Source organism: Herpailurus yagouaroundi, unplaced genomic scaffold, assembly GCF_014898765.1.
Source record: "Herpailurus yagouaroundi ecotype Mexico unplaced genomic scaffold, PumYag 77, whole genome shotgun sequence".
Taxonomy (NCBI): domain Eukaryota; kingdom Metazoa; phylum Chordata; class Mammalia; order Carnivora; family Felidae; genus Herpailurus; species Herpailurus yagouaroundi.
In genome coordinates, this window is record NW_024412388.1 from 21,131,379 (window position 1) to 21,156,441 (window position 25,063).

The following is a 25,063-nucleotide window of genomic DNA, read 5'->3' on the forward strand; positions in this document are numbered from 1 at the left end:
AGAATGATTACTATTGCCTTTCCTTATTTATCTATCTATCTATCTATCTATTTATTTATTTATTTATTTTGCTTTTTTATTTTAAAAAAAAAATTTTTTTTTCAACGTTTATTTATTTTTGGGACAGAGAGAGACAGAGCATGAACGGGGGAGGGGCAGAGAGAGAGGGAGACACAGAATCGGAAACAGGCTCCAGGCTCTGAGCCATCAGCCCAGAGCGTGACGCGGGGCTCGAACTCACGGACCGCGAGATCGTGACCTGGCTGAAGTCAGACGCTTAACCGACTGCGCCACCCAGGCGCCCCTTATTTTGCTTTTTTAAATGCTAAGGGTCAAAACACAGAAAGACCAAAATATACAACCAAATAAAAGGCCACAACGAGGCAATAAATCTGTATCACTTGAGGACATTTAAAATTATTTTATTTATTTATGTTAAATATTTAAAAGAAATTAAGAATCTAACCTGGACTCTAGGGTCTTATCTATCTTTTATCTACTTTTTAAAATAAGTATTTTAGTATTTAAAAATACTTACCTATTTTTAACAATTAATAATCAAATTATACTTTCTTCAACTACTACTACTTTTTAAAAACTTAATCAGAAAAATTTAGGTAAAGATAAAAAGTATGTTTTCTGGCACAAATGATAATATATACTGTTTTACTGGTAAATAGACATCCTCTTTTATTTTCTAAAAACTATAAGGATAGCAATTGTTGGGTTTTTTTAATGGCATTTGCAAATACAGTACTTTTTTTATTTTTATTTTTTAATGTTTATTCTTTTTTGAAAGACAGAGAGAGACAGAGCACAAGTAGGGGTGGGGTGGAGAGAGAGGGGGACACAGAATCTGAAGCAGGCTCCAGGTTCTGAGCTGTCAGCACAGAGCCGAACGCAGGGCTCGAACTCATGTACCGCAAGATCATAACCTGAGCCAGAGTCAGACACTTAACCGACTGAGCCATCCAGGCGCCCATGCAATACTCAGTTTGTAATACTGAATTTTCTAAGCAGACTCCCAGGTATTAACAAAATGTGAATTAAAGGACATGAAATTTTTTTCTTAGAAGAAAAGTATTAAGAAGGCTCTTCCTTATTTTTATTTCTAATTTGGAATCTGCAGTATAACTGAGTGATCTTTAAAATCTCTTAAGATTAGCTTTTCTATAAAGAACTTTAAATTGTTAAAGGAAATACTTACTGGTTGTTCTGGTAAATCTTGCTCTTCTTCCATGAGGACCAATATTTCTTTCTTACAATTATGTGACTGGATTGCAAGTGTCTGTCAAGCAGTCTTCACAGTCTGTTTAAAAAAGAGGGGAGATCCAAAGCTTTATGTCCTCTTTTATCATTGAGGCCATCAGATAATAGTTTTTTTTAATTTTTGTTACCTCAAGCTTTCTACGTGAGTCCCAATCTCAAAATCTCAAACCTGCACGTGGCTTTTCCAAACTGACATGCTGTACCAAGTCAAGACAGGTATACCCAATGACCTTTATACTACATCGCAAAAGCCAACACGTGGAAGCCCTTCTGGTTTACTTAAAACGTGGTTACTATAGTGCCCAATGCATTAAACATTTTATAATGACAGCTGTGTGCAGATAACTAAAACATTATTTTTGAGGATTATTGTTACATTAAAAAATGATAAAAACTAGCCTAGCAAGTCAGTATGTTATGATAACATCTAACCTGCTTGAATCTGGAACATTTACATAATTGTTAACACAGACACACCAAATCACTTTAAATAGGACAAAATGGAATATCAATTAAATACTTTCACAATCAACTATCTATATATATGTTATTAATTTAAAGGAAAGTTCTTCTGGATTTATTTTAATAATGCAAATAAATAAGTAAAGCAAAACCTTGAATTATAGAATTAAGGAAAAATAATCATGTAAAGCCAAGACCCAATTTTATTCTGAAATAACAAGCTCCACTAAATATCCTACTGTGCCAATTTTGTTTTTAATTTTTTCAATGTTTATTTATTTTTGAGAGAGAGAGTTTGAGCAGGGGAAGGGCAGAGAGAGAGGGAGACACAGAATTCTAAGCAGACCCCAGGCTCTGAGCTATCAGCACAGAGCCCGATATGGGGCTCAAACTCATGGACTGTGAGATCATGTTCTGAGCCAAAGTTGGACACTTAACCAACTGAGTCACCCAGGTGCCCCAAAGCAAACTCTTTACCTTCTCAGACCCTGCTCTTCCTGACCTGATTTCCAAACTAAGAAAGAAAAATAAAGGACTCGAAGACCCCAATTAATGGTAAGAACATTTTACTGTGGCCTGCTGGCAAGAAATAGGTAGATATTAGAAAACTAAACACATTGGAAAAACAAAAACTCCATTTCCATTTAACCCAAATGAAACGGACACTTCTCCAAAACAGATGTGACTGCTTCTGGTTTTAATTAAGGTCACTCCTGTTTTCACTTCTACCAACCACTGCACCTAACTTAACCTATAAAGCTAAAGCAAGTATAGAATCTTATGGGCAAGGTAATGGAAACAGATAAAAAACATGAAAAAAGAAATGAAAAACTTCAGTAGTGCCAATAACACCACCCCTTCACTTCTACTGCTCCATCTCGATGCAATACAGCATGCTTTATTTTAGAGCCACACTCCAGAATGGGAAAAAGAGAGAAAACGTGTCTTTTTAGATGCAAAATTGTCCCACTCTACCACAGCTTTAATCCCTTCCCGGACCTAGAATGTCGTAAGAAAAAAAGTTTAAAGGTCAGAAGCATGTGATCATCAATACTCACGTGGAGTCGTACACAGAGCCTCAAAAGCTAAGTTCTCAAACTACATGACGTAGATAACTAGTGCTGCAGAATTACGCAGCACAATAACTAAAGCCCACAGGGGCTATCTTGCCTGAACTTGTTTTGCTCTACTCGGAAGAGTATAATCAATGTGACGTGAAACTGATTACAATTGTGAAAGATGAAACATTTTTATGTTTTACCAGCTCCTACCCATCTTAGTTTTAAATTGAAATGTCTTTATTTTATGGGATTTTAATAACATCTGAATGTACATAATATACATACATAATTTCATCCCAAAACAGGAGCAAAATCTGGCCAAATCATGAGGCAAATGTAATGCCTTTAATACCTCATTTGTTGAATTTTTGTGTGACCAGCTCTCACCTAAACAAAAAGTGTTTACTTAAGTAAAACAAAAGTGTTTTACTTAATTGAAGGGCACACTGTAATAACTGTAATCTCTAATTTGTAGATTCTCAGCACGGGAGAGGGAAGGGATATTCCTTCTCATGGGGGAAGGGTTATAAAATCTACTTCTGGGCAAGACAGAAGGTAAGAAAAATTATTTTAAGAAAAGGATACTCATAACGTGCTTTAATTTTAAACATAAGAACTAATTGATTTAAAAAATATGAACATCAAAGGAGAACAGACATTTTTTATTGATTAAAAGGGATCATGGGTTTTAGAAAGTAAGAAATACTACTCTTAATTGTGGGGAAATAAATTCTCAAGCCAGACAAAACTAAATGTTCAATCTTGAATTTTGTTTTTTAGAAATATGGCAATATTATGGTGGTCTTATTATGAAAAGGAACAAATTTTTTTATTTTTCTTAGGATAAAATCTATGGTGAGTTGCAAAAAAACCTGAAGGGAAAAATTGGAAGACATTCTACCTCCTCTATTTTTCTTTGAAAATAAGCACCCTTTGTTATTTCCATCTTAAAAATCCCTTTTAGTTTCTCAGCTTTTCAATTTAGGGAAATAAAAGGGGCATAATTTTTATAGTTAGAAAACATTTTTTTAAATCAAGTAATTGATCAATGATCACCAATAATTTTGATCATTTTAGAACAAACAAACAAACAAAAAAAACGATCTACAAGGAAAGCACATGATTTGTTACAGAATCTTCTGGGATTCTACTGGCAATGTGTAACATGTATAAAGTTGCAAACATTCATTCTGGTACATTTGTGTATACAATATATTAATTATATTAATAATGGCTATAAATTATGTATTTTCCTCACAACATGCATCTAAGACACTACTTTCTATCAATACAGTAGTCTTCTATCCAATAATTTATAACTTGAATAACATGAAAAATATAAGGATATACTAAATACAAGAATGCAAGTATTTGTCACATTCCTAGCACTTCTCAATGTGCTAAAACCTTAATATTAAGACCTCACACCATTTTCTGTAATTGGCACATGCTTACAATCAAGTCACGTTTACTAGCAACAGACGGAAGTGCTGTATAACACAGATACAGTGCTCTGATACTTAATATCAAAAAAAGTACAGAATTACTATACTAATCTTAATATTCTCATTTCCATGTATGAGTTCTAGCATTTAATCGAATTGTGGGTTTTTAATGTAACCTGATATTATTCTACACTTACTGAAATTCATCTTTTAAAATATCCAAAAATAGGACTTGACAAGGACTTGACACAGAAATGGAAAGCGGATTCCTATTGCAATTTAAATGAATACAATTACTTACAACTTAGTCAAACGGCCAGTGAAATTACAAAACATGCTCTGAGTTAATCTTTTAAGTACCTTCGAGCATTTGGACAGTAATGTCTTCTCATAATTTTCCAGTTTCAATTCTTACTATTGATTTCTAAAAACAGCTTTTTAATCACCTTTTTGGGTGAGAGTTTGTCAGTATCTATATATCATCATGGACAGAAATCTGGGAAAATCCACATTTGAGAACAGAAATAGTATTATTTCCTAAGACTTTCCCTACCTGTAAACGCTGACAACGAAAACACAGGGAATTCTGTCTGGATTTGAAAGGTCAATTTTAAATACTGTGATTTCACATGTTTATAAATAAAGCAGGATACTTTTGTAACATGGCAGCCATAATTTAAAAAAAATTGTTTTTTAATGTTTACTTATTTTTGAGAGAGAGTCAGAGCATGAGCAGGGAAGGAGCACTGAAGAGAGGGAGACACAGAATCTGAAGCAAGCTCCAGGCTTTGAGCTGTCAGTGGAGAGCCAATGCGGGGCTCGAACCCACCAAGTGCAAGGTCATGACCTAAGCTGAAGTCAGATGCTTAACTGGCTGAGCACCGAGGCCCCCCAGCAGCCATAATTTTTATTTTTAATCTTTAGAAATTAGAAGGGAAATTATTAGTAAATATTTTATTTCAAAATTCTAATTAAGATTCCTATGTCATAATTTCTGTTTTGCACCAAGTTAAACATTCTATTCACCCTGTAACTATACATGGCTACAGGTAAGAACTTACGTTACTGCAATGTTATTATAGCTCTTAAGTATAGGAAGGGAAACACACACACACACACACACACAGCACAGAATAAAGGTCAAATTGCTTTCAATGAAAATAAAGTATATGTTACTCTTGATTATGTGTCTAAATAGAGCACAACATTCTGATTATAAGTCCTAGAAGGGGAACTTGCACGTGGCTACATGTGCACAGATTAAGTGAGTATCTTTGATACAGTTCTAAAGAGAAAACAGGTAGCTCATAAATTTAATCACTGACTACACTGTATTTTAGAAGTCTACTTACTATTTCTTCCAAAGCCTTATAGATAAATTTTGAGAACACACCAAACAAAAGGCTACAGTTTTCCTGGGGAAAACTAACAACATCATTCCCCAAATTAAATATATCTCAGCAAGGGGCGCCTGGGTGGCTTAGTCAGTTAAGTGTCAGCTCAGGTCGTGATCTTGCGGTCTGGGAGTTCGAGCCCCTCGTCGGGCTTTGCACTGACTGCTTGGAGCCTGGACCCTGCTTCGGATTCTGTCTCTCTCTCTCTCTCAAAAAAAATAAACATTAAAAAAACTAAAAAAAAAAAAAATCTGTATCTCAGCAATAGTTATAAACAACAGTAATCTAAAGAAGTGTCAAAAAAGTGGTACATCATTACTTAAGATTATTAACATGTGGATTACTTTAGGATTTAAAAGTACATAATTAGCAAAAAAAGAGTACATAATTAGCAAATGTCTATCATGGTATCCTCAAATATAATTATGTGCTTGAAGAATGAAAACAGTAAGCAAAATACTGTCTTTTAATGGCTTTAAGATAACTGCTTCAAGTATTGTTATTCCATAATAACTTATCTATTTAAAGGAGATCATAAATGAAGAAACTAGGGTCCTAACACCCAAAGTACCAAACATAAAATCTAAAGACACCTCTTCCAAATAAACTCTAATTTATCAAGTAGGAGGCCTTACAAGGCAAAATCAGAAAAGGTGTCAGGAGAAATGGTTTCAAAACATAAGAATGCATTTCTGTGGTCTCTTGTGAAACATTGCTTAGTAGTAAGCGGCAGAGGGCAAGTAGTAATTTGGGATTCCTAATCCACAAAACATACACATTAGTTTCAAATATAAAGTGAACAAACGTTTATTCTAATACTTACAAATATCTTATTGAAATTAGGCAAAAATAACAATGAGTATCTTGGAGGAGAAGAGAATAATTGAGGGAATGAAGAAAGATGTACCCTACACCAACCAGTCTTTAAAACCAATTATAGTGGGAAGGACGAGAGAGCAATCATTTACTAAGCATATATAATCCCCAATTATTTTTAAGTTTATTGTCTTACCTAGTTTTATCTCCACAACTATCCTCATACAGGACAACTATCCTATCCACGGACAGGGCAACTAGGACTGAGAGATTTAAACAATCTGCCTGAGAATAACAGCAATAATGTTTCAGGTTAAGGTAGAAATACATCAAATAAAGATATTACCACCAGAGGATGGTGGTAATAGTTGCACAACATCATGAATGTACTTAAGGACACTGAATGCTGTATTTAAAAGTGGGTAGGGGAGCCTGGGTGACTCAGTCGGTTAAGTTTCTGACTTTGACTCAGGCCATAATTTCATTGTTCCCAAGTCTGAGCCCTGTGTCGGGCTCTGTGCTGACAGCTCAGAGCCTGGAGCCTGCTTGGGATTCTATGTCTCCTTCTCTCTCTCTGTCCTCTCTCTTCCCTGCTCGTGCTCTCTCACTCTCAAAATTAACATTAAAAATTTTGTTTAAATAAAAGTGGGTAAAATAGTTTATTCTGCTATGTGTACTTACCACAATAAAAAAATACTAAAAGACCCACGAGGGGCGCCTGGGTGGCTTAGTCAGTTAAGCATCTGACTTGGGCTCAGGTCATGATCTCGCAGTTTGGGAGTTTGAGCCCCACGTCGGGCTCTGTGCTGACAACTCAGAGCCTGGAGCCTGCTTCAGATTCTGTGTCTCCCTCTCTCTCTGCCCCTACCCCGCTCTCTCTCTCTCTCTCTCTCTCTCTCTCTCAAAAATAAATAAACATAAAAAAAATTTTTTTAATAAACAAAAAGACCCATGAGACAAGAAATCCCAAAGCAATGATCAAATCTAAAAAGTGCTTATAAGTGGAGAAAAATCAATATTTAAAAACTATTGCCAGGGCACCTGGCTGGCTCAGTTGGAACCACGTGACTCTTGATCTTGGGGTTGTGAATTTGAGCCTTACAGTGGGTATAGATTACTTAAAACAATTTTTTTTGATGTTTATTTATTTTTGAGAGAGACAGAGACGGAATGCGAGTGGGTTGGGGCAGACAGAGAGGGAGGCACAGAACCTGAAGCAGGCTGCAGGCTCCGAGCTGTCAGCACAGAGTCCGACGCGGGGCTCGAACTCACGAGCTGTGAGATTGTGACCTGAGCCGAAGTCGGACGCTCAACCAACTGAGCCACCCAGGCACCCCTACTTTAAAAAAATAAAATCTTAAAAAAATACTGCCAGAAAAACGGTATCAATGTCGAGAAAAACATGACTAATTCTAAATATATGAAGAACTAAGCATTCAAGAAATTTTGGAGAAAGTAGATTAGCATACTTATCTGTAGAAAAGAGATAAAAATTTTGTGCAACAGAAGAAAGCATAAGCAACAAATCAACAGAGCCAGTTATTAAAATGCACTTTCATGCAATGAGAAAAAACAAATCTAAGATTAAAAGGATATAACAAATATAATTATGATAAACCTTAATGTCTATAAAATAAACCCAACAATTCAACAATATGATCATTTGTTATGTGGCAAACCATGACTAACATCCATCAAGGATGAATGCCTCTGTATCCATCAAAGGATACAGACAGTTTAAGTAACCACCAAGACCAAATCAGCACTTGGGAAAAAAGATTCTCACTACTAACTGAGTAAACTGTAATATTTTTAAGATACTACTTTGTACCAGTGAAATACCAAAAATATATATATAAGCAACAAAACCAAGTGTTCTCTGAACTATAAGAAAATAAGAAATATTCAGGGGTGCCTGGGTGGCTCAGTCAGTTGAGCATCCAACTTGGGCTCAGGTCACGATCTCACAGTTCGTGAGTTCAAGCTCTGCATTGGGCTCTGTGCTGATGGCTCGGAGCCTGGAGCCTGCTTCAGATTTTGTGTCTCCCTCTCTCTCTGCCCCTCCACAGCTCACACTCTGACTCTCTCTCTCTCAAAAGTAAACAAACATTAAAAAAGATTTAAAAAAATATTCGGGCACAGCTGTAAAATCATATTATCTTCAGACTATCCTCTGGTTAGAGTCAGGTCATAAAATTGCCCATGGCCTAATTCATTTCCTAATTTTTCCCCCCAAATTAAGTAGAGGGGTAAAAAGTCAACTCTATTCCACTATTTCAAAAAATAGAGTAAGTTTGTTCAGAGAAATGAAAAATCAGAAACAACCAACTTGTGGAGAATGGTTTACCTATGCTCCAATTGCACTAATGAACATTCTTTATTCTTTTTAATTGTTTTCAACGTTTGTTTATTTTTGAGAAAGAGCGAGAGAGACAGAGCGTGAGCAGGGGTTGGGGAGGGCAGAGTGGGAGGCAGACACAGAATCTGAAGCAGGCTCCAGGCTGTGAGCTGTCAGCACAGAGCCCAACATGGGGCTCGAACTCACAAAACCGTGAGATCATGACCTGAGCCGAAGTCGGAGGCTTAACCGACTGAGCCACCCAGGTGCCACTAAAATATTACTCTGCATATATACAGGAAAGATGTTGTATTAGTACTTTTGTAAACTGCCACTTTACCAGAATCTCATTCTTTCTAATAATGAGAACATTAAGAGAGTTGATTGTTGAGTTTCAGCTATATATTTTCCCTTGCTGCATAAAAATAGTTTCCTTCCTCTTTCCCAATATTAATCTCTTTATTTCTTCTTACTACTTAATGATATTGGTTTACACCTCCACTATAATATTAAGTAACAATACTAAATGTTGGGCATCCATTTCTTGTTCCTCACATTAATGAGAATACTTCTACCATACCACTATTAAGTGTGATACTGGTTTTGGTCTGAAATAAATTTGGGGTGTCTGCCTGGCTTAGTTTATAGAGCATGCGACGCTTGATCTTGGGGTCATGAGTTCAAGCCCCACATTGGGCACAGAGGTTACTTAAAAAAAAAAAAAGAAAAAAGGAAAGGAAAAGAAAAATGAAATAAGTTCTCTTTAATTGTGTCAAATAAGAATTCATCAATTTTAATTAAATGAAGAACATTTATCAGGAAAAGATATTAATTCGGTCAATGCTTTTTTGGCATCCAAAATGATGATGACCATATGGTTTTTCTTTCATCTATTAAAACAACATGTTAACAGATCTAATATTGAACCATATGTACATTTATTTCAGAAACTAAACTCTTGGGTTGTAGAATATTATTTTAACATACTGTTGAATTCTATTTTCTAGTACTGAATGTAAGATTTTTACATTAATAATTGGAAGATTCTTCCATGGTTTCCTATTTTGTGTTGTCCACGAAGTTTTAGAATCAACATTTCATTGGCTTCCTTAAAAGAGCTATAAACTCTCTCTTATCCATGCTCTGGTTCAGCTATCTATTCCTTGGCTATTTGAAATAACATACCTATGAAAACACCTAGGTCTAAAAGTTTTTATGGAGCAGTCCTTTGATAACTTTACGGATTCCCTTTATTGTTATTGGTCTACTGAATTTCTTTCTTCTGGGGTCAAATTTGGCAACATTTTCTAAAAATATCCATTTCATCCAGATTGTCAAGTTTATTTGCATAAGGTTTTACACCATAATGCATGTGTGTAGTCTTTTCATTCTCTTTAGAATGAATTCTACCATAAAACCTCCCAAACTTCGGGGCGCCTGGGTGGCTCAGTTGGGTTAAACACCCAACTTCGGCTCAGGTCATGATCTCACGGTTTGTGGGTTTGAGCTCCGCATCAGGCTCTGTGCTGACAGCTCAGAGCCTGGAGCCTGCTTCGGATTCTGTGTCTCCCTCTCTCTCTGTGCCCCTCCTTTGCTCATGTTCTATCTCCCTCCCTCTCAAAAAATAAATAAACATTAAAAAATTTAGAAGAAAAAAAAACCTCCCAAACTTCATCCAAATCAGTTTACTCTCAGTGAACTTCCTATTGATCAAAATCAGTAATCAGAACATTCTGATTCAAGAGAGCTGAAGAAGCACACCCATTTATGTCTTCTCTCCAGAGATCCACTTCATAAAAATAATAGCAAAGGAATGAAAGAGATAAAAGACACAACAACGAAATAAAAACAGTGGGGCGTCTGACTGGCTCAGTCAGAAGAGCATGTGGCTCTTAATGTCAGGGTCATGAGTTTGAGCCTCACATGGGGTGTAGAGATTACTTAAATAAATAAAACTTGAATAAAATTTTAAAAAAGAAAAGAAAAACAGTGATTTCAAGAGGCAAAAGATTCAACAAATTTCTAGAAGACAAAGTATATAGAGAATTGATATCTGAGTCATCCATTTTCTCATCATTTCAAGAAATATTTTAGGGGCACCTGGCTGGCTCAGTTGGTAGAATATGTGACTCTTGATCTAGGAGTTGCAAGTTCAAACCCCACAATAGGTGCAGGGCTTACTTTAATAAATATTTTATGTACTAGGCATTATTCTAGGCACTGGAGATAAAGAACTGTGCACAAAGACTCCCTGCTCTTAGTATGTTTATATTCTAACTGGTAAGAGACAGATAAAAAGTAAATTATTATTCAAGCAGTGGTAAGAAATATAAAATAGGACAAGGAAATAGAGAAACTAATTTCACAGAGTCTGGATTCTTTGTCCCATGTGGCCACTGAAGTCTCTGATGTTAGTTTAATGGTCAGCTAATGATTAGACAGAGATTTCCTTAGACTCCTGGAACCAGTAAATCTCCCAGTCTTCACGGATGGGCTCTGTATATGTATTAGGGCACACTTTTAACACTAAACCAGTTTACAATTTTTCCTTAGCCTTCACTATCCGTTGGCACAGAGCCTCAACATGAACTAGAACTAAGAACTTAGGGCCTTCTCGGGTCCTTTCTAAAGATGCACACAGCTCAACATATGGGCACAGCCTTCTAGATTCCCAGGAATATATCAAAGCTTTACAAATCCCCTATGGACATCTACTCCCCAGCTTTTCCTTTTAAGCTTTTTGGTTAGTCTGTTTGCCCCAACCGTTACTCACTACCACAGGCAGCTGAGACGTTCAATTGCCTCTAATTGTTTTCAGTGAATACCCTGGGCAGAAAAGGCTCCAAGTCTGGTCAAATATATGCAAGTTTGCAAATGAGGTCTTTTAAGGAACCACCAGACAGGTCAATTAATAACAAATAATAACAAGTCAAATAATGACAATTCTCTGGAACAGGGCTTTGAAAAAGCTCCAGTCTTGGTCTGTAGCTTCCAGTTGGCTTCTGGGCTGCTAGTTTTCACCATGATTAGGGACTGTTGGTTTTCAAAGCTACTGTGGAACTGGAGAGAGGACAGCACCTGGGCAAGTTAAAACATTACAAAGTTCACGGTGTTCTTGAGATTTGGCCATTTTTCTTAAATAAATGTTCCTAGTTTGCTACAAGGCTATGGTTAATGTTCAGAGTTCTGAAACAGTTGATTTTGACTATGTCTGCCAGTGTCCTCATTGTTTTTATAAAGTATTTTCAAAGGTTCTTCCTCTGCCATGACTGCCGACATCCTGCATTTTAATTGAGAAACTCCTTTTTTTTTTAAGTGTTTATTTTATTTCTGTGAAAGAGACAGAGCATGAGCAGGGAAGGGGCAGAGAGAGAGGGAGACACAGAATCTGAAGCAGGCTCCAGGCTGTAAGCTGTCAGCACAGAGCCTGACACGGGGCTCGAACTCACAAACTGTGAGATCATGACCTGAACCAAAGTTGGACGCTTAACCGACTGAGTCATCCAGGTGCCCCAAGGAACTTATATTCTAATAGAAAGATGAACAAATAATAAGGTAATATGATTTCACAAAGCAATAAGTACTATGGAAAATAACACAAAGAATAGAGAGTGACTACAGGGGAGCTATTTCAGATAGGGTGATAATTTCTGTGAGATGGTAACATTTCAGCAGAAATGTTAATAATGAAAAGGATGGAGTTATAAGAAGATGCAAAGGAAGAGGTTTCAGAAGGAAAACAAGTGTAAAGAAACTGAAAGGATGACATCTGGGCATGTTGAGAAATGGCAAAAAGGCTAATGTTAGCAAGTGAATGAGTGGTTGGAAAAGAAGACTCAGATGCAGGCAAGGGCCAGATGACACACAGCTTTGTAACACATGATACGGAGTTTGGGAACGCAATGAGTGCTTCAAGCAAAACAATGACATAATTTGAGGGGTACCTGGTGGCTCAGTCGGTTAAGCATCCCCGACTTCGGCTCAGGCCACGAACTCGTGTTTCGTGAGTTTGAGCCCGGCCTCAGGCTCTGTGCTGACAGCTTGGAGCCTGCAGCCTGCTTCATATTGTGTCTCCCTCTCTCTCTGCCTCTCCCCTGCTCGCACTCTCTCTCCCCCTCTCCCTCTCTCTCAAAAATAAAGATTTTTTGAAAATTAAAAAGAAAAAAGAATTACATAATTTGATTAATAAACACTAAACACCATGGGGAGAATAGACCATATGGATATACTTGCCCTCCTCAGGCAGACCATTCAATGTGTCTGGAAAGCATTTCTCCAGGCTTTATCCAGGGGACAAACACCAGATGCTCAAAATCAAGAGCAAGGGCCAGAACACTGATTTAAGCTCCAGGCACCCTTCATTTCTTCATAATTGTTTACTTGAATCTGGTACATTTCTAAAACTTCTACATATACTTTCATCTGTGATTTCTTCTCCTAGTCTCTATTGATCCAATCTCCTTGTTTCTCATCTTTCAGAAATTTGAAAGTCTCATCAACTGATGGTAACCTTTCTTGATATACTAAAACATCTAACATATCTAACATATTACTCAGAGTCCTTCATACTCCAGAGTCCTCCTTTGTGTAGACACAAATATCCAGCAGACCTATACTCAGTGATCTCCCTTAAAGCTCTATTTATTTATTTTAGAGACAGCAAGAGAGTACACACGAGCTGGGGAGAGGGGCAGAGGGAGAGACAGAATCTCAAGAAGGCTCCACACTCAGTGCAGAGCCCAACGTGGGGCTCCATCCCACGACTCTGTGATCATGACCTGAGACAAAATCAAGAGTCAGACACTCAACCAACTGAGCCACTCAGGAGCCCCAGGCTCTCTCTCTTCTAAGTGACCCTAAGAGAGCCCTTTAGCTCTCACAATTCAGGCATCAGCACAAATCACATTTCTGTGGCCAAAAAAATTGCAACCAACTACATCTTCCAGGCTGAACTGTCTGTGGATAGACAAAAGCCATCACCATGCTGGTGAACTCCCTCCATAAATAAACAGCCCAGCCAAGTGACTGTGGTAAAATCAGGAATTCTTCTGGTTACTTTATTTGGGAGGTATGCCTGACCAACATATCATGGTATTGTCAGCTGTAGGAATATTTATAGTAACTTTACACTTAATAGAATACTTATCGGAACTTACTGAGAATTTTTTTTTTAATTCATTTAGTCTGTACCAAATTCTTAATAGAAACAAAACACTTTATTGGGAAGAGATTCTCTAAGAAGAATTGTTCTTATGATTTCTAATATTAGTTCTTAGAAAATCATCCTTTGAAGTTGTCTATAAAACAATCTTTGGGGCATCAGGGTGGCTCAGCCGGTTGAGCATCTACCTCTTGGTTTTGGCTTGGGTCATGATCCCAAGGTCACTGAGCTCTGCACTGAGCATAGAACCTGCTTACAATTCTCTCTCTCAGGGCATGTGGGTGGCTCAGTCAGCTGAGCATCCGTCCAACTTTGGCTCAGGTCATGATCTCACGGTTCGTGGGTTCGAGCCCCGTGTCGGGCTCTGTGCTGACAGCTCAGAGCCTGGAGCCTGCTTCGGATTCTGTGTCTCCTTCTCTCTGCCCCTCCCCACCCCACCCCTCTCAAAAATAAATAAACATTAAAAAAAAAAAAAGATTCTCTGGGGCACCTGGGTGGCTCAGTTGGTTAAGCACCTGACTTCGGCTCAGGTCATGATCTCACAGTTCATGAGTTCGAGCCCCACATCAGGCTCTGTGCTGACAGCTCGGAGCCTGGAGCCTGCTTTGGATTCTGTGTCTGTCTCCCTCTCTCTCTCTCTCTCTCTCTCGCTCTCTCTCTCTCTCTGTGCCCCTCCCCACTTGTGTTGTGTCTCTCTTAAAAATAAACAGTAAAAAAAAAAAAAAAAAAAGATTCTCTTTCTCTCCCTCTCTAAACAATAAAAACTAAAATATTAAAATCAAATATTATTTAATAAAAATTAACAAAAACTTTTCCCCATAAGCTTCCAATAAAATAGGGAGATGTGTTCTATAGGAAAAATTCCAAAACCAGGGTAAAAAGTATTGAAAAGGAATGAGTTCATCTGAATTAGATTTGTCAAAGTGAGTTTAATAATAATCCAAAGTTCTACTACGTTCCTTCCAACTCTCCTACATTTTAGTAACTTGTCAGTCACAAGCCTAAGAATTTAATGTATAGAGAACCAGACTCCATGGAACTCAAAACCCCCAAAATTTTATCTTCATCCTCTCTTAAATCTGTGAAGTTAACTAAGAGAATCACAACTTTTTTCTGCAGGTGCTACAGACTGATACATGGTTTATACCAACATGAATATCCTATGTATTGCTTCCACTTACATAGAAAAATTTGTACCCTACTTCATCAAAATTCACAAGTCAAAACTCTATATATCATTCTATAAATCTGTATACCATGTTTATACATCAATTAGTTAGTTCTCCATTATTCAGATAAAATTTATCTTACACCATACCAACAGAACTAAGTCTTTTGAAATGTATGTCCTTACCTGTAAGAACTATAAAATCTAAGTTAGGTTCTTTGATCAATGTTTTATTTCTCCAAACTTATTTACTCCTTCAAGAATCCATGAGCCAAAAATTCAGTGCTGTCATTTCAGCACAGAATGAGGAATAGTAAAGGTTTCTTTTTTCATATTAAAAAATTTTTAATTCCAGTGTAGTTAACATACAGTGTTGTATTAGTTTCAGAATGACAGTGAAGTTTTAACACTTGTTATTTTACAATTTTCAACCTAATTCACCTCTGTCGGAGGCAAGTTTGGCAAGCTTAGAGCACTGACTCTGGAGCCAGACTACTTAGGTTCAAATACCAGCTCTGCACTGATGAGTGCTGTGGGAGTTTAATTATTCAACTTTCCTGTGCCTCAGTTTCCTGTGCCTCATCTGTAAAATGGGAATAATAATAATAATAATAATATATTATCTTTGTCATAAGGTTTAAATGAGTTAATAGTTGTGAAGCTCTCAGAATAGTGCCTGGCACCATAGTAAACATGACAAAGCTGTTTGCTGAAGAAAAATTAAATAAATAAATATCTTAGACATAAGGCAAATTCAGGAGGGAAATCTGGTCTTGAGTGAAAGTCAACTCATTAACTAGTTGCTCTTAGTTTTTCAAAGGGAAAAATATTAAAATTATTAAGGATAAGGCCCAAATAGCAAGAGATTCCTATGAGAGATTAACAAGTTGGACCTGTAGTTTTGCTTTTGTCACTTGGCTTGATTCCACACACCCTACACGAGAACTTTCCCTATAAGTCCTTTGCAAGGAAAGTGGTTTTTAAGCTCCTGGACAATAAAACATTGAATGTCAATCACATCCTGTTACTTAGCAAATACACAGAACTCATCATGGTCACAAATACTTTCAGGAGATCCAACTGTGAGTTGTGAGTTATTAATAGCTAACATTTATGGAATGTTTTTTATGGGTCAGACACTGTTCTAAGTACGTTACATGTATAATTCATTTAGTCCTCTCAGTAAGTCTGTAAGATAGGTGCTATTGATTATTATTACCATTTTAGAGATAAGAAAAAGTACAGAGAGTAACTTGGCCAGGGTATTTACCTAGTAAGTCACCAACCTGGAATTCAAGCCCAGGCAGCCAAGCTTCAAAGCCTGAGGTTTCAAACCACAGCTATGTGCCATTCAATACGAAACATCACAGACAGGACTGATGACTTTAAAAAGCTGACCAAGCTAAAAATCTATGCTATGTCATGCTATTCACAACCCAGATAATGAGAAGATACTAAGGCAAGTTTCCTTCTTTATCCTCTCTCATTTTTGTTCTCCCAGGCCTCCCAAGTGAATATGAGTTAATAAAGTGAAGTGCTTTACACAGTGCCTGGAACATAGTAAGTGTTCATTAAGTGTTAGGAGGAGGTGATGATAAAAACAGTAGAGTATGTTGCTGACCCTGCTTCACTCTAATGGCTATGATATGCTAGGAACTGCTGATATCTCTCCTACCTTTCCCCCTTTATGATTACAGAAAAGGAGTCGGGACATACATACACTCTTCAACCGTGTTACTTTCACCTGACCATATACACAAGAGACACTGCTTCACTGCTCAGTTCTCTTTTCTGGTTTACAAAGACTGGACTGGGGCCAGAAGAAAGTAGAATAAAACAGCTTTGTAACCTTTGGACTAGTTGCTAACAGCAGAAACAAAGTTCGCAAAACGCAACTTCATCAACTTCAACTTTTGACTATAAGATGGAACCTAGCAAATGATTCTCATGATGGAAGCTCTGCATGTGACCAAGTGTTTTCAACCTCATGATTCTATATTATTGCAGTCTTTAAAATGATGTGCCTAACCACAGTAAAGAACAGAGATGACAGCAATGACAATCAGGGCAATAGGGTCTCCCTCTCAAATGTTCTGCAGTTATTTAGATTAAAAGCTTAACAGAATCAAGATACATTTCAGAGAGAAAAAAACTAACAAACCCAAACATTTTCAATTCCGAAAAACAGTATTAGAAAAAAATCTAGCAGTCATTCGAATTTTTCAAACTCCAGGTATAATGCATTAATGTTGTCTTATTAACTTAGTGAAGACTAACAGTTTTTAATGAAATACAATAAAGCAAAATAGAACAGAAAATATTACAATGTATCACCAGTAGTAAAGATAATATTGTTCCACAAAACTTCTGTTTCAATTTTAAACATTAATATGTACATATACATGTATAAGTACTGGATAATGTATACATACGTGTGTAAGTACTGGGTAACAATGAAAAAATGCATCTTATAGTGGGTCATGATAAAAAAAAATTTGAAAGCCACTTTATCAGAATATAAAAAACTGACCAGTCAAGGAGGAAAATATCCACTTCAAACTACACAGGAAATAACATTCAGAGTTCTGGTGGTTCTCTTAGTTAAAAAAAAAAAAAAAATTTCATTTTGTTTATTTTAGAGAGAGAGAAAGAGAGCTGGAAGGGGCAGAGGGAGAAAAAGAAAATCTTAAGCATGGTCCACACTCAGTGCAGAGCCGCAGAGCCAAACTCAAGGCTGGATCCCACAACCCTGGGATCATGACCACAGTCTAAAGCAAGGGCCGGAGTCTAAACCAAAAGTTGTTGGGATGTGCAACCAACTCTTAATTAGGTTTTTAAAGGCAACCCTTTACTCTGAAAAAGAATTTAAAAAGGAGAAGAAAACCATCTATAAGAATCAATAGTTTAACAGTTACTCCAAATAAACAAGTTTCACAGAATGTGAGGTGCCAACACTAAATAAATATATACTAACAGGAGATACACAGGAATGAGAGAAAGCAAACATTTTCAGTTCATCTAGCTATTAAATGCCACACCAATATTAGAGATGGCTTATACTCTTTGCAAAAGCTCTCATTCCCAATCTCAAGAACACTTATTCATCAGTTATCTGATAGCTGCTTCCCAACCTACAGCAAAGATTTGGTAAAAGGGAAAAGTAGATTTGAAAAGTTCAGTGAAGTAATAACACACTGATTCCTAGAGAATGTGTTGTTTTTTTTTTAAACGTTTATTTATTTTTTGAGAGACAGAGAGAGACAGAGCGTGAGCAAGGGAAAGGCAGAGAGAGAGAGGGAGACACAAAATCTGAAGCAGGATCCAGGTCTGAGCTGTCAGCACAGAGCCTCACACAGGCCTCGAACCCAAGAACCTTGAGATCATGACCTGAGCTCAAGTCGGACATTCAATCGACTAAGCTACCCAGACGCGTCCTGGAGAATGTTTTTTAGTAAGACAGGTATATACTACTTTTTACCCTAAAATGTTCTCTAAATTCTGCAATTTTCTAAAAAAACAAATCATATACACATTTTGGATTATGCTGTCGACAAAGAGTGAAACTGCCATATTATCAATCTAGTAGGAAAAAATTAACATTACTGTGTTAAATTAAAATTCCCTCTTACTTTAGGGGCGCCTGGGTAGCTCAGTCGGTTAAGCGTCCGATTTCAGCTCAGGTCATGATCTCATGGCTTGTGAGTTCGAGCCCCGCATCGGGCTCTGGGCTGACAGCTCAGAGCCTGGAGCCTGTTTCAGATTCTGTGTCTCCCTCTCTCTGGCCCTCCCCTGTCCACACTCTGTCTCTGTCTCTCTCAAAAATAAATAAACATTAAAAAAAATTTTTTTAATAAAAAATAAAATTCCCTCTTATTTTGAAAAAAGGAGGAACAACAGGTGAAACTGACATAAATCTTTTTCAACTACTATGGAAACTTAAGAATAAAGTTTGGGGCGCCTGGGTGGCGCAGTCGGTTAAGCGTCCGACTTCAACCAGGTCACGATCTCGCGCTCCGTGAGTTCGAGCCCCGCGTCGGGCTCTGGGCTGATGGCTCAGAGCCTGGAGCCTGTTTCCGATTCTGTGTCTCCCTCTCTCTCTACCCCTCCCCTGTTCATGCTCTGTCTCTCTCTGTCCCAAAAATAAATAAACGTTGAAAAAAAAAAGAATAAAGTTCAATTCTACCTAAGAACTAATCATTCTAATTTATTCCCATAGTAACAGTGCTGCTAGCAGAAACAATTTTCCTAAATTCAGTAATTGCTACATTATTAAATTTCAGGTGAAAAAAAAAAACTATTGAAATTTTAGGAGATAAACTAATTATCAAACCCATATATAAAAAAGAATTGTTTCTGAAACAAAAATTAAATGTTTAAACCAAAATAAGGAATATTCTAAATCATCATAGCAAAGCTTCTCAGATCCATATTTTTCCCACCAAAAAGAAAAAAAATCAAGACAAAAGCTACTATGAAAAATGGTGTACTGAATTAATGTCTGAATTAATAAAAGGAGTTAATATATAAGAAATAAAATTAGTATCCCTAACCAAGTGTCCCTTCTTACCAGAAAATAACTATAGTTTTCTTCTGCTAACCAGATTCCATGATTCTCAATTGTTTCAAAAACTCAGAAAAATAACTTCTCATATCTCAGTCCCAGACTCCTACATTAATTAAACTACACTTCAAATGATATAAAATCATCTCCTTCCCTTAGAGATGCAACAAGAATTTTTACATTTGGGAATAATAAAAGCACAAAAGAAGTAATATTAATATAATTAGTAATATTCTAAATGACTACATGCATTTTTTAATTTATAAAGGAAATGGTTTGTGAAAGTTCTCCTCGTTTCTAAGTCAAACTAAAAACACTCCTCTTTTCTAAGAAAAACTAAAAACGCTAATTTAAATATATTAATCTCAACATAACAGTCCTAAGGAAATGGAAATACTTAATTTTGCACAAATTTCCAACTTTTCCAAATTTACTACAGGTAAATCAGAAATCTCAGTTTGTTTTCTATTTCCTATTTCGAAGTTGTTAAATTCATAGTGGACACATTAAGATTTCAGAGTTTAAGACTATTACATAAATTTAATACTCTCCAGATCAAAGAAAGGAAGTATAATAAGATCAAGAGGTAGGACATTTTAGGGGCGCCTGGGTGGTTCAGTCAGTTAAGCATCGTACTTCAGCTCAACTCATCATCTCATGGCTTGTGTGCTCGAACCCCACTGACAGCTCAGCCTGGAACCTGCTTCTGATTCTGTGTCTCCCTCTTTCTCTGCCCCTCTCCCGCTCACACTCTGTCTCTCTCACTCTCTCTCTCAAAAATAATAAACATTAAAAAAATTAATAGAGGAAGACATTTTAGTAATATAGAATACATTTTATTAAATATGCTACCTTTTCTCCAAATAACTCAAAAGTAACCAACTTCCACACAATAACTTTTTAAAGAGGGAAAGATATGGTCCTGCTTTCCTTTTTTAACACATGATTTTTGCCATCTAAGAAACACAGGTGGTAAAAGGGTTTGCAATTTGCCTTAGGCCAGCCCATGTAAAACCCCTCTCTAAGGTTCCCAAGCCCAAAGTGGTCCTCTGATAACAGTTTCCGGCAAACTGGATTTTTAACCTTAACCTACAAAGGAAGAAATCACTAAATTAGTAAAATGCTATACAAAAAGGTCATGAACTCTAAAGCCAGAAAAACTAAGTTCAAATCCAGCTCTCTGGCTAACTAGCTGTGTTACTTTGGGCAAGTTATATAACTTCCATGCCGTGGTTTCCTCATTGGTAAAATGGAGATAAGAACAGTATTTACTTCACAGTGTTGTACAGCTTAAGGAGATCATACATGTAAACCACTCAGAGTAGTTCCTGGCACATAGTAAGAGCTATATAAAGCTGCTTTTATTTTTTACTGTTTTACCAATACAGATTTTTTCAGTTCAGTTGCTAAAGTTTCCCAAATGAAATTTATTTAATTGTACCTCTAAAAAAATAATTTTATATTAAACAGTGATGCAAATTAATGTAAGAACCTTAAAATCAAATAATGATGAGAAATCACTGTTTTGAAAACCATAGAAAATCACAAAATCTAGCTTAAAAAAATCATATACAATCGTCACTGAGAAGTGACATTTTCTTAGGATTAAGCTTATTTTAATTCTAATTATATTTTCTTCTTTTTTTTCTACACCCTGGTGATACAGGTTATGTTAAATCTTATGGTTTAATTCAAATATGTACAAAGAAAACCAAATTCAGGATTTAAGTGTAAACGCCAGCCTTATGTATAATGCTACCTAGTTCACATGAACAGCCTATATACGTATTACTAAAACTGTACATAGTAGGTACCCAAAAGAAACTTGCTAAAAGAAATATATTCTTTTTGCCCTATTTTCTAGGGCAAATAAAAGTAAATCTACTTAGTACAAATATTAACCAAGCTGATAAGTTAAAGTGCACCCAACACAATCGGTAGTAAGATCTGTAAGATATTAAGTACGATTTTTTTATTTTTCTTTTTGTTTTGTTTTTTTAATTTTTCCACCCAAATTTTGGAATCATTTGTTCCAGTTCTATGAAAAATGCCACTGGAATCTGTAGATTACTTTGGGTAGTATGGACATTGTAACAATATCAGTTCTTCCAGTATATGAGCATGGACTATCTTTCCATTTATTTATGACATCTTCAGTTTTTTTATTTTTTATTAAAAAAATTTTTTTTTTAAATCTTTATTTATTTTTTAAGAGACAGAAAGAGACAGAGCATAAGTGGGGAAGGGGCAGAGAGAGAGAGGGAGACACAGAATCCAAAGCAGGCTCCAGGCTCTGAGCTGTCAGCACAGAGCCCGACACATCTTCAGTTTTTTAATCAATGTCTTACAGTTTTCTGTGTACAGGTATTTCACCTCCTTGGTTAAATTTACTCCTAGACATTTTATTCTTTTTGATGCCATTGTAAATGGGATTGTTTTCTCAGTTCTTTTTTTTTTAATCTTTATTTTTGAGAGACAGAGAGAGAGACAGAGTGTGAGCAGGGGAGGGGCAGAGAAAGAGAGAGACACAGAATCTGAAGCAGACTCTAGGCTCTGAGCTGTCAACACAGAGCCCGATGCGGGGCTCGAACTCATGGACTGCAAGATCATGACCTGAGCCAAAGTCAGACGCCCAACAGAGCCACCCAGGAGCCCCTCAGTTACTCTTTTTTGATAGTTCATTATCAGTGTGTAGAAATGCAACAGATTTTTGTATACTGATATTTTATCTTGCAAATTTACTGAATCCATTAATTGTAACAGTTTTTTGTGGAGACTTTAGGTTTTCTACAGGTAGAATTAGGTCACTTGCAAACAGTAACAGTTTAACTTATTCCCTTACTAACTTGGATATATTTTCTTTTCCTTTTTCTGCCTAATTGCTGTGGCTAGGACTTCAATACTATGTTGAATAAAAATGGTGAGAATGGACATCCTTGTCTTGTTCCTGATTTTAAAGAAAACGCAGTTGACTATGTTTGTGATGGGTTTGTCACTATGGTCTTTGTTATATTGAGGTATGTTTCCTCTATTCCTATTTTGTTAAAAGTTTTAAATCATGAGTTTTACAATTTCAATGGATGTTGAAAGGTTAGGACTACTTATACATTTCCTTTTTTGATTTAAAATACTACTATGGGGCACCTGGCCGGCTCAGTCGGTGGAGTGTATGATTCTTGATAATCTCAGGGTTATGAGTTCAAGCCCTATATTGAGCATAGAAATTACTTAAAAAAAAAAAAAAAAGGTAAAATACAACTACATATTTAAAAGAAGAAAACAGTAAAGTTTTCTTAAAAACATAAAATTTTATGAAGTCCATATTTCAAATATGTTTTTAGATATACTACAAATAAAGAAGATACTCTAATTATTTTTACATTTAATAATTAGATACCTTAGGACTTAGGTTGATGGGACCAAATAAAAATATTGAGATGATGATGTGGTTGCTGCTCCATTACCTATGTTCTCTGTCAATAAGACATATTAATAAGGCAGTTTGTAGCTTAAGCCATATATTCTGTATAAGAACATACACCTGTATTTTTAAGTTAATCGGCAGAAAGTCCACCTATTTTCAACTTTATTACAAATATAATAATTAACCCCCTAATATAAATGAATGTAGGGGAAGAATAAGCTTTTCCTAATATTCTTAAATTCATTTTGAACTTTAAAAAAAATGTTTTTTTATTTTGAGAGAGAGAGAAAAAGAGCATGCACAGGAGAGCAAGGGGAGGGGAAGAGAGGGAGGAGAGAATCCCAAGCAGGCTCTGTGCTGTCAGCATGAAGCCTAAAGCCGGGCTCAATCTCACAAACCATAAGATCATGACCTGAGCCGAAATCAAGAGTCCAACGCTTAACCATCTGAGCCACCTAGGCGCCCCACTTTGAATTATTTCTATGTTGAACTATTCTACGTTAACTATTTTGAACTAGTCTTCCCCCATTTATTTATTTTTTTTTTTTAATTTTTTTTTTTAACGTTTATTTATTTTTTTGGGACAGAGAGAGACAGAGCATGAATGGGGGAGGGGCAGAGAGAGAGGGAGACACAGAATCAGAAACAGGGTCCAGGCTCTGAGCCATCAGCCCAGAGCCCGACGCGGGGCTCGAACTCACGGACCGCGAGATCGTGACCTGGCTGAAGTCGGACGCTTAACCGACTGCGCCACCCAGGCGCCCCAGTCTTCCCCCATTTAAAATACACATAAGTTAAGTATCTTCTTGTTATATGTAGAACACAAAAATCTCTTAGACAACTACCGAAAAAGAAGTTCTATCAGCCTTTTATCTGAAAGCAAAACAAAAAGAACGAAGTTATGAAGTGGTTTAGTCAGATCATAGAAACCATCACACCACAAGGTTAAGGATGTGGTGTGGGTGTACTTTGTTTCTTATATTTTTAATATATATTTTTTTAACGTTTATTTATTTTTGAGACAGAGAGAGACAGAGCATGAACGGGGAGGGGCAGAGGGAGAGGGAGACCCAGAACCGGAAGCAGGCTCCAGGCTCTGAGCCATCAGCCCAGAGCCCGATGTGGGGCTCGAACTCACAGACCGCGAGATCCTGACCTGAGCTGAAGTCGGCGCTTAACCGACTGAGCCATCCAGGCGCCCCAGTTTCTTATATTTTTAAAGCTGCATTTTCCTTAAATCCTAGGGTTCAAGAATAAAAGTTTAAATATGTAAAACAACATACAGTAACAAGTAAAATGACAAAAAATAATCAAAAATAATTGAACCAAATAAAAACAGAAAACCTGGTATGCATAAACTAATATGAGAAATTTATTTTAAATGAAGTCCTCAGGGTTACAAAATAAGACTGCCAAACTAAAGGAGAAATTTCTACGGAAAACTGACATCGATTCCTCTCCTGAGCTTTACAAACACATACACTGAGCTGTCTCTAATGATAATTTTTGTTGTTGTTTGGAAGCTGGGTAGGACATGCACACTTTTCAGAAATTAGAAAGTCTATTAGTGTTTGGTAGGAAGACAGGAGCACGAACACAAATGCTCCAATGAGACCACAGGATGTTCATGTAAAGGCTTTTAGGCAGCATTCATATCATAATGGGCTAAAATGATTTTAGAAGAAAAGAGAGAAAGAGACTCCCTAAGACTTTTCAACTTTTACTTCTGCACAACAGTTTCTTTCTAGGGGCCATCTTTGAAGGCAGCCTTGAATTTAAAAATCTGTCATAAATTCCTTCTCCTAGAATTCATTCCTATGGCACAAATGTGTTGAAATGAACCACTAGGGGCGCCTGGATGGCTCAGTAGGTTAAGCTTCCAACTGACTTTGGATCAGGTCATGATCTCACAGTTTGTGAGTTCAAGCCCCACTCTGTGCTGACAGTACAGTGCCTACTTGAGA

General features: G+C 36.7%; 1 protein-coding gene across 3 annotated transcripts in view; it reads right to left on the reverse strand.

Annotated features, from left to right (window-relative positions):
* Positions 1-25,063, reverse strand: part of EYA3 (EYA transcriptional coactivator and phosphatase 3) — a 102,994-nt gene that overhangs the window by 70,845 nt on the left and 7,086 nt on the right. For all 3 annotated transcript variants that reach the window (XM_040466571.1, XM_040466577.1, XM_040466565.1), the window contains exon 2: positions 1,208-1,309. In XM_040466571.1, coding sequence (XP_040322505.1) covers positions 1,208-1,240 — 33 coding nt within the window. In that variant the 5' untranslated portion in view covers positions 1,241-1,309. The remainder of the gene's footprint in view (positions 1-1,207; positions 1,310-25,063) is intronic.